The 10,594-nt window shown below is 40.8% G+C and overlaps 2 protein-coding genes across 2 annotated transcripts; both read left to right on the top strand.

Annotated features, from left to right (window-relative positions):
- The first annotated feature begins 5,207 nt into the window (after positions 1 to 5,207).
- On the top strand, positions 5,208 to 6,527 carry LOC138058725 (uncharacterized). Its single transcript, XM_068904296.1, has one exon. It carries the CDS (start codon positions 5,433 to 5,435, stop codon positions 6,525 to 6,527), a length of 1,095 nt encoding a protein of 364 aa, XP_068760397.1. The 5' UTR covers positions 5,208 to 5,432.
- A 579-nt stretch (positions 6,528 to 7,106) lies between these two features.
- LOC138058709 (uncharacterized) lies at positions 7,107 to 8,939 on the top strand. Its single transcript, XM_068904295.1, has 2 exons — positions 7,107 to 7,758; positions 8,455 to 8,939. The coding sequence occupies exons 1-2, from the start codon at positions 7,107 to 7,109 to the stop codon at positions 8,937 to 8,939; spliced, it is 1,137 nt and encodes a 378-aa protein (XP_068760396.1).
- The last annotated feature ends 1,655 nt before the right edge of the window (positions 8,940 to 10,594 follow it).

Raw genomic sequence — 10,594 nt, 5'->3', positions numbered from 1 at the left:
TTTTGGTGTATGAAGTCATCACGAAGGGCATCCCTGCCTTTGATGACTTGAAGAAGGGACTGGCTTCTGTTAAAAGAACGACACTCCCAGATTTACTTGGAAGACTTCCTCCACACACTGGCAAAGTTGATGTCATGATACTAAGTTACATGTACATGTACAAATGGAGTGGAGAGAAACTGCTGACCCTGTTAACCAAACAGCTCAACAGTTTTTTTCTCCAATATGTAGACGAATTACATGAGAAAGGTGATCCTAACATTATGACTATCTTTATGTAATAGCCAAATAGCCCGACACTAAAATAAAGTTTATGATGATGATGATAGTGGTTGTCATACTCACTGACACATTGTAACTGTTTTGGGATTCTCAGTTGGTGTAACTTTTGATGGTTTTCTACCATGATTAGATTTTGAAGAGGCTCATGGGAATCAAAATTTTGATTTCCATGGGAGCAAGGACTTGTGAACAATATTGATGTTGTATTTTCATGACAAACAAATACAACCCACTTCCCTCGTTAGCAGGGACACAAACAACAAGAACATCTTACTGATATTATTTGTCTAAACAACAGATGTACTGATAAGAATGAAACATTAGAAGACCTGGTACTATTTTGGACTAGAGGTCCATCACTACCCCCAGACTTCACAACCAACTTACTCATGAAGTACCTTGACAATCATCCAAGGAAAGTCTTGGCAGAAGCCAGCAATTGCTTTCTAGAACATTCTATCCCAGTAGTGCACAAGCGGTACAGTGTATTTAAGGATTACATGTACCTTAATAAGAGTATTGCTTATGGAAAAATTGGCTGATCCATGATGCTTATGGAAACATGAAGGCTGATCCTCCCTTATCTTATCGTTAACAGCATGACAAACTCTGCACTAACAAAAAGACCTTACAAGAGCTCATTGATAAGGGTATAAACTTATTCTAGATAGACCTCAGCTTTAACTAACTGTATTTAGAGTTCATTCAATGTACATGAAGTTAATACAATAAATCATGAACAGTAGTTTAAATAAAAAGAAGCAATCTGCAATACCACCTGATAGGCTGTGATTCCATCACGACCACCAGTTTGGAAGACTGCATCTCTAGCTTCTTGCAGTGACAACTCTTGGTTATGTGTCAGGGTAGTAATTGTGTCAGGTACTGAAAGTGCATAGTCACTCTGCACAACAGGTACAGGCCCTTCTTCATCGATCCCATAATGGTCAAAATTAACACCCTCTCTGGCAGTCACATCTGTCACAGACTGATGTCCAGAATTTCTGAAATTTAACATTCCTTGGTTAACTGCATTATTAATTGGTGGAATGTAGACAAGATGAAGACAAAACAGATGCACCTCATCATCTGTTGGATCTAAAATTGCACTCTGCTCAAGAAAGAGAAAATGTTCAAAAAGAGGCTCACAATAACCCGGTTGACATCACACCAGAGATGCTCTATTCTTTGGTTATGAACAGATTTTTCAGTGATGTGGCTGCCCCTACTTTAACCTCTTTCCTGCAGCATGAGGCATGCAACTTCTATGTTTTCCTTTCCAAGATCAACACGAACTCTTAATGGTAAATTGCAGTGTTCAACAGTTGACTGGAAATACTGCAGTACAGTTGAAGCTCTGTTGTTGGTTGATGCCTGAAGGAATGTTATCATTCTTGAAAAACCATCTAAACCACCATGAATGACATTTCTGTAGGACTGGATTACCGTAAAGACTCGCAGATAAGCCGCACCTTTTTTCCAAAAATTTGCGATCAAAATCGTAGGTGCGGTTTATCTGCGAGACCATTTGGGAAAGGTGCTGTGAATTTCAGTGTCCAGTCTTCCATCGTCCGATATTACGCCTGGTTACACAGCTTCGTACAGTGCATGCAAGAAAACAACAAATTTACGCGCAAAATTCTATGGAAAAACTGCCTTGAATGGAGAAATACCTGTGAAGAAATACCAGAATAATATCAATCATGATGTTTATTCTACTTAAGAGCGACTTGCTGTAAAAGTCACCTACACCTATGCAATATGGAAAAAATCGATTTTCTGAAAATTTGTCAGGAAGAAGGTTTTTACTAACTTGTTTCAAAACTGTAACTTTGAGGTTGTTTGGATTTTTATTTTCTTCTCCAGACGGCCTTAGTATTTTGTCCCTGAAAGAGCAAAACTCGCCTCTAAAATTACACTTTTTGCAAAGGCTAGCAAGCCAAGATATTGTGCGTAGCTGGGAAAGCTAACCCGTATTATTTAAATATAATGTTTGAGTACTTATTTCGTGTTGTCAGATCCACATGTAATATGAACCTGAATTTTTAACAATTTTTCAAAATTATACGCCAAGGCTATGTCTCATCACTTCCAAATTTAGGTTAACTTTGTGGACCAAAAAGTCAATCTGGTACATGGATTTACCTCTCAAAACTATTTTTCTGGATAAAAGTATCACTTCATCTTACTTTTTATCGCAAATCTAGCTTGGGTAAATAAAACGCAAAAATTTGACAGCGTCTTGTAATCAGACACTTGAGCTAATCGCTTGACATTTTGAACTTTCACGCCGCGATTATCATCTCGAACATCAACCCTGAAGTGTTCGCCTGTGGGTCGTTCTCCGGTAAAATAGTTGTTTTCAGCCTCCTGATATCAGTTGCTGTAATTTAAAGACAGTTTCTAACCGCAAACGAGTCTATTTAGAAAAGGCTTGTTTTGAATAATTAATTAAACATTTGGCGATTGCCGAGCACAGACAAAGCACGCAACAAAATGTCAGTTTATAAATCGTTATCGAGAAAAATGTTTAGGAAAACTAGAAAAATAAATAGTTGATTAAACACTTGGAGTTATTTCTTACCTTAATGTTCGCTATCTTGGTGAGGAAGGATATAAACATTGCTGCGGCTTCAGAGCTTGTTCGAAACACTGTCAGCGGTTGCCCGGTTACAAATAAAATTCCCTCGCTACAGAGAGCGTCCTTGTTTATTTATCCTCATTGTTACTTCTTGTTTGGTTGCCTTTTTTTTTTTTGTAATTAATTGTTTTATTACAGTTTTTAATATAAGCTTTATTTCATTTATGCCACTTTCTTTACCCACTCATCTTTGCTTACCGCATGTCAACGAGGTCATTGTCTCGGGATAACAGGTGTGTGCACTTGCTGATATCGAATAGGCCATTACCGAGTTGCTGTTTGTCTCAGTTTCGAAGTGAGACTTGGTGCTCAACTATTGAAATGGAAATGAGTTTGATTTGCATGAGAATAAGCAACTCATTTCCATTTGAATGGTCGAGCACCAGGACTCGCTTTAAAACTGAGCCATGCAGGAACTCGGAACTCCGCTATTTCGCAGAACTGTGCGTGCACATGCTTTGAATTAACTCTGAGCTGTCTTGTTTTAGCGCGAACAATATTTTCTTGTAAAAAAGCGTTGTATCCTTTGGCCTTTCAAATTAACGTCTGATTTGGATTTTCTTGTACATAACATATATAACCGGAGGATCCTGCATTTATATTTAAGTTAGAAATTGTAATTTTAATGGCTTCGTGTGGTTTTGCCAAGCTTGTCGGAGGATCGTGTGGATCAAGTGCAGACAATCAGGCAAATGTTCAGTGTGTGGTTGTGAGAAGCTGTGCAAAGAGTATCCAGGGTCACCTTCGAAATTTTCGTGTATTCGGAGACTCTGCCTTAGACTGTGAATCGAAGCTTGTGCTTGCTCGAGCAGGTAAGAGAGTACATATCACATGTATTTATCTAGCCAAACGCAAAGTGATTTTGATCTTTGTAAATTTGTGTTATAATCTGCACCCTAAACCTTCAATGCGAGAACCACGTCGGGCAACACCACGCAATAGGTGACTGTGCATGCTGGCTGTTCTGTATCAGCCAATTGTCATGCATCATGCACGATTCAGTGTCACGTACTAGTGTCACGCATAACTTCATACTATGAAGCTGTCCGAAATGCTATAATATATGCCATAGTATGTAGCTGAAGACGAGTTTGTCTGTCATAATCAGAAATGTTTGATCTCCAAAACGAGAGGAAAAGGAAGAATTTTGATTGGACCTAAAAGCAAAGGTGTCTACATAATTAAACGTTTCAAGCCTTAAGGTTGCTAACATTTTGTAGATACAGCAGGTCATGGTTCAGTTTGTAGTTTCAGTGTTTCATGTTCATCTTACAGGGGTGTTTGATATCGACAACTCGCATCTTCAACTGACTATTTGTCCAACACATCTTGACTCTTTCGGTGTTAGATGGCGATCTAATAAAACAAACTGTACTGCTCCGATTTCATGGTGTTCACACCCAACTAAGCCTGTGAGAGGAGAACGCGGTATTACGCTCTCGCAGTCCAGGCAGCTATTCCACTCCCCTGGTGTGTTACTTCCTGTGGCGTCGCGTAAGTTATAAAATATAATTTTAAAAAAAATTAATAATAATAATAATAATAATTATTATTATTATTATTATTATTATTATTATTATTATTATTATTGTCACGAGCCACATATGAGCGCCAACCCTACTGGGCGCGTCACTAAAGACCCCTGGGGCACGTTTCTCAGAAAACTAAGTAAGTGACCCGGGAAACTTCTTCTTGTGGGGAATTGTTTCGACAAAGTGACAGGTCTGTTGACAAACCAAATTAAGTTTGCTTGTGGGCTGAGTCAGCAGAACGGGAACTTGAAAGAATCTTTTTGACATAACGTTCTTGGAAAATCAAATCTGGGTCTTTGAGAAACGTTTCCCTGAGCTTATAGTTACGGAAATATGTTTGAAAAAGCTTTCTCGAAGTAAGCCACTCATTTAGTTACAAAATCCTCCCATGGGCTTAAATCGACTGAAAAGACGGCTAGGTTTTTTGTTGGAGGAATTAGGTTCGGCTGTAAAGGTTGTACAGATTCTACCTACCAACTAAAAAAACTCAATCGGAGGTATTTTTATGTGCAGAAATATGCAGGCAATGCCGAGGGAAGCTTGATGGGGAAATTTTGGAAGCACCAGTGCCAACTGAAGAAACGGTAGCATCAGCAGCTTTCGTCACAGTCGACCCTGGATTGTGTAAGGAATCCCGCGACGGAAATCAACAAACAGCGGCATCAGCAGCTTCCGGATTAAGCGAAAAACCCCAAGAAGGAAATATTAAAGAGGTAAGACTTACTTGCTGTTTATTTCGTGGAGTTTAAAAAGTATTAAAACCATAAGAAGAGGCAAAAGTTCATGACAAAAATTTAACAAAACTAGAAATTTCGTATACACTATGGACAGGTTAAGTAAAATCACGCTCTTGCAATTTGGAGCAATTTTTAACATACTGTTGCAAAATCCGATACAAACTGTGTACGCTCTCAGTGTATTGCTAAAACGTCAGTATTTTTTTTTTACATTCACAGAACGTTTCAAATGATATAGACATGGAAAACCTGGCCGACGCAGTGCTGCAACTTCATCTTCAAGAACCAGACACCTATCAGCCAAGTTCACCGAAATCGGATTCACCAACCAGTAGCAGTACTGACTTATCTGATAACACTCCTTCAGAAAATGATAGCAAAGTACATCGACGAATAAAACTCAACGAATTTCTCCGTTGCTGCAACGCACCTACAATAGGGACATCCAAAAAGACATGGGCTGAGGCAAGTGTTCGCACCAAAAAGGGTCACATAGCAAAAGCAAAGAACCTGGTGGTGGCCGGACTTGAAGTTATAGCACCGGGAGACGCAGGCCATCTTTGGGAAGCACTTAGAAATTCAGGCACTGTGGAGAAAGAATTTGGAATTGCAGAGGAGTCACCTGAACAGCAGAAATACCTCAACGCCCTGGCTGAGACTTACTGGCACGCATCTTGTTGGGAAACGCGGCGGCAAGTACTGTCTATAATGGCAGATCTGATATCCTTTAAGCGTATCCAGCATTATATACCTGGTTTGACTGAGTACCGCTTCAAAATGGCGAGGCATCATGCGCTGCAGTATGGGCGTGGTGCGGAGGTTTCAATGTTGAAAAGCCCCCGGTTGCGCATTGAGCTCACCCAACTTGACCATTTTTTAGACTACGTCACAAGTCCACATGTTACTCAGGACCTTCCTTTTGGACAGCGCCATCTTCGCCTCTCTTCCGGTCAAGTTCTGGAAACTCCTAATGTCATACGCACTATGATACCGAGCAGACTAGTGCGGCAGTATCAGGTATATTGCAAAGAGACCGAGTTTAAGCCCTTTGGAGCTGCCACAATGTTACGCATCCTCTCTGCCTGCTCTGCGACAGTAAGGAAGTCCCTTCAAGGACTTGACTATACGGCTGCAGCAGGTGCAAAGGGCTTTGATGACTTGAGCACCCTGATAGAGCGGTTGGAGCAGATGGGTCTGTCAAAAGAAGCTGCAAAAAGCTGGGAAAGATCACTGAAAGAAAGTAAACAGTATCTAAAATCAGATTTTAAGGTAAAACACTGTCGTTTAGTAAAGGCAATTCTGTCATACAAAAAGATATTTACGCATCGTCAGTAGGTACATATGCTGTATACAAGTCACAATTACAATCATCCAGTAGAAAGAAAATGCGATGAATCAACAACTTCAACTTTTAGTTGAATATTAACTAAATATTGAAATATTGAGACTTACCGCCTTCTTTGTATACAAAAACGTGACCCTCTTTATGCAGCTTTTCCAGGGAAGGAAGAAATAGCATCATTCAAAGTGAAGTTTATGAAAAGTACATAACCATTTCTTTTCCAGGTTCATGTTTCGGAGAGCACTGCTGTTGCTGATCATTGCAGCACTTATGCGCTGAGTGATATCACCGATACCCAACTACAAAGCCCATGCCAACATGTACATGACCGGAGTTGCTCACAGTGTGAAGGTCTCCGAAGCGTCTTGCGGAACATTGAAGGGTATTTGTTGAACGAGGCCCGTATGCCAGAGGAGGAATTAGAAGACCAGTTATACACGTTCAAACAATCAGAGGAGGCTATTACGTCTTGGAAAGCACACCAACTTTGCAGTGTTCGGCAAGATCAAGCGAGAATTGACTGCTTGAATTTGCTTGACGACGCTTCGGTTCTCATAACCCAAGACTGGGCGATGAAATTTTTACCCGCGAAATATCGCGAATCTCAGTCCGACTGGTTCGTAAAACGAGGGCTTTCGTGGCATTTAAGCGTTGTGGCGCGAAAAGCAGACGGAAGGCTGCAAAGCCAGACATTCGTACATATCATCGAGAACTGTTTACAAGATACATCTGCAGTTGTACGCATCTTAGAGCATACTTTGCGCACCCTTAAATTCGATCACCCAGAGATTACATCTGCCTTTCTCCGCCAGGACAATGCTGGGTGTTATCACAACTCAGTGTTGCTGGCAACATGTAACGCAATGAAGACCAAAACCGGTGTCAGAGTCCGCCGGGTCGACTTCAGCGACCCACAAGGCGGAAAAGGAGCTTGCGACAGGAGAGCTGCCTCAATAAAGGCTCACGTCAGACGTCACATTAACGAGGGTCACGATGTGCAGAATGCCAAAGACTTCAGAGACGCTATGTTGTCTAACGGAGGTCTAAATGGCGTACGGGTTGTCCTAGTTAACGCAAGCACTGAAGGAAAGAATGTTCTCCCTCACGTTAAGTTAGCGGGAGTAAGTTCCCTGAACAACTTCCAGTACAGCGAGCAAGGTATTACCGTCTGGAGGGCGTTTCAGGTGGGACAAGGCAAACTAATTAACCAAAGCCAAATTGAAGGTACGTATTGCATTCATGTTTCACATAAGCAATGCAGTCTATACAACTGATTTTATTATTGCTGTCAAATTTCTGGAAAGTGGAACTGTTGGCTGCTGTTTGTCGTAAAATACAGCGGAATATAATTAGTTTTCAGGGGTTTGTAAGCTGTAATTAGCACAACTTCTTTCCCAGGGTCGTGCAATTTTCAAGTTAAGTGGCTATCGAGTAAAATACCCTTGTAACGTCTGCTTATGTAACGTCATGATCACCTTATTCAAAACCCACATTAACGGTGGAGATATATGAAGAGGAACGATTGTATTTAGCATATATCAAATAAACAGCCACACCTCAAACCCTTTCTCAGAATTTGGGTACATATTTGGGGTTTCCTGTGGTTCGCTAAGGTTGTATGACTTGCCTATACAATGGCTGTCTTCTGTTTGTGGCCTTTTGAAAACTACTCAAATGACCATTACAAAGGAATTATCATACATGGCATGTAACAGCCAAAACAAAAAGGCAGAAAAGGTATTAGAACACAAAAAAGGTTTCTACGTGCTACACGCATCAATTGGGAAGTCACATGAGTAAATAGCAAAGCATTTTCGTCATATGATCAAATGAATCATTTTGCATGGACTATTTTGCGACGAATGCTCTATTAAATCAACAGTCAGACCTTTACAATGATTAGGGTTCTGTTTCTTCCAGTTCCAAATTACTTGCAAAATTGTTCCTTCGAGGGAAGATTCTCCCATGGAGACTTTGTTAGTGTGTCACAAGAAAGGTCAAAAAAAGTGCAAGTGGACGATGAGCAGCCAGCAACAGAGAGTGATAAGTTCTCAAGTGAACTCCTTACCTGCCCAAATGAAGGATGTGTCAAAATGTACCAGAGGCATTCCAGTTTGGAAAAGCACCTATTGTTTGGTCAGTGCAAGATGGTGCCTGAGAGATGCACTCTGTTGGACGTGGCTAAAAAGAAATACCACGCCCTTTTAGTCGAAGGCTCGAGTGAAGCAGTCTCGGCAGCCCTTGAACAAGAAGACGTCTCAGTAAGCGCTAACAATTTACCCGAGGGGTGGGCCTTGAAGACTATCAAAAAGTTTAATCGATTCAGTGATACCCAGAAGAAATATTTGGAGGAAAAATTTAATCTTGGCCAGGCAACAGGCCAAAACAGGATCCCATTAATGTAGCCCGAGACATGAGATTTGCAGGGAGATGGATGGCTCGAAGCTGTTCAAGAGAGACGAGTATCTCACCACGCAGCAAATGCAGTCTTTTTTTCTAGAATGGCGGCAAAATGTCGTTATGATCAAGGTGAACTTTCAGCGCCAGATATCATGGCGGCAGAAGAGCAGCAGTAAATGGATGTCACACGACAAGCCATACTTCAAGAAGTTCAGTTGCGGCATCCAATTGTATATGACAACCTAGACATTTGCGCCTTGTACAAAGAAAAGAGACTCAAGCAGCTCAGCATTGCTATGCTTCGTATTGTATGCAACTACTTTGACATAACAACGGAAGGTTTTAATAACAAACGAAAGGCAGAATACCTAGATGCTCTAAGTGGACTTGTTTTAGCTTGCGATTGCAATGAGTAAGAAAAAATAGGAAATATGTATACCATATGCATAACGTTTCGATCTGTCAGTAGCCAGGGAACATCTCACTAGCTAGTGGAGTATAGGGCGAAATAAAAATTCGCAAGTAAAGCGATCTGAACCTGGCTGAGCCGAGAGAATGACATCTAATGAGAAAGGGCCTCCTCATTTCTAGCCTGGGGGAGCACCCGTAAAACCGGGCAGTGGGAGGGATTGCGCCGATGGAAGCTCAGGACGGGACGTTGGTTTTCGCCTCCCCTACATCTCGCTTCCCGTTTACACCTGCAACGCAGGCTCATAAATTATTTTCGCCCTTTACCCCAATTAACCTACTTTTCAGAGAGTAAGGTAAGGCTCATAATTTACTCACTTTTAGTACGACAAACAAGTCGGTCACAAAAGTCTCGACAGTGTAGACAAGGAAGAGTGTTTGCAAATGTAAAATAACAGAGCGTGTTGTCTTAATTGTTTTACATTCATCATGTAAAATGAGACAGAAATACCCTAGTAGGTGTGTTAATAGGTATTTTTCACTTTAAGAGCAGAACTTAAACAGTCGAACAGGGGCGTGGGTGGGGGAATTTAAAAGAATTTACCAAAGGAACTGAAACTATTAAAGCATATAATTACTTTTTTAGTACGATAACTTCTGTCCGCAATCGAAATATTCTAGAATCTTGATTACCAGTTCTACTACAATTAATATTAATAATGAGTATGTGTAGGAGCAATAGCAATGAGCTCTGAGTAGGACAGAACCATGTGTTAATGTTACATCCAGAAATAATAAATATCTCACCCATGTGTATTATTATTATTATTATTATTATAAGAAGGTAAGAAATCGGCTCAAGACCCTAAAAGGTACCGCAAAACCTCCCGCTGTAGACCTTTTGGGGCTGAACACCCTGAGAGGTACCAAACCCACATTTTTAAACCCTGAAAAGTACGACGAGTACCCCTGTCCTTTTTGTATGGGAGTCTCCCACTGGGAGTGTTGCCCTTAGAGAAATAACAAAGTGTCTGACTGTTTTGTAAAGAGGTGTGGGGCTTAATGAGGATGGGAAGCCTGTTAAAAAGGAGAACCCTATAAGCAGACACTCGTTAGAAAGGAGAGAGTGTTAACTAAATACCCCTTCAATGAATTCTTTTACTTTCCCATAACGCATTGGGGCATGGCACACTGTATACTCTATGAATTACCTGCTGTGCTGCTCTTAAAGAGCTGACAACCAGATCCACTC

Source organism: Montipora capricornis, chromosome 1 (genome assembly GCF_036669925.1).
Source record: "Montipora capricornis isolate CH-2021 chromosome 1, ASM3666992v2, whole genome shotgun sequence".
NCBI classification, from domain to species: domain Eukaryota; kingdom Metazoa; phylum Cnidaria; class Anthozoa; order Scleractinia; family Acroporidae; genus Montipora; species Montipora capricornis.
The sequence above is the reverse complement of the archived record's forward strand: the minus strand, read 5'-3'. Positions and strand labels throughout refer to the sequence as shown.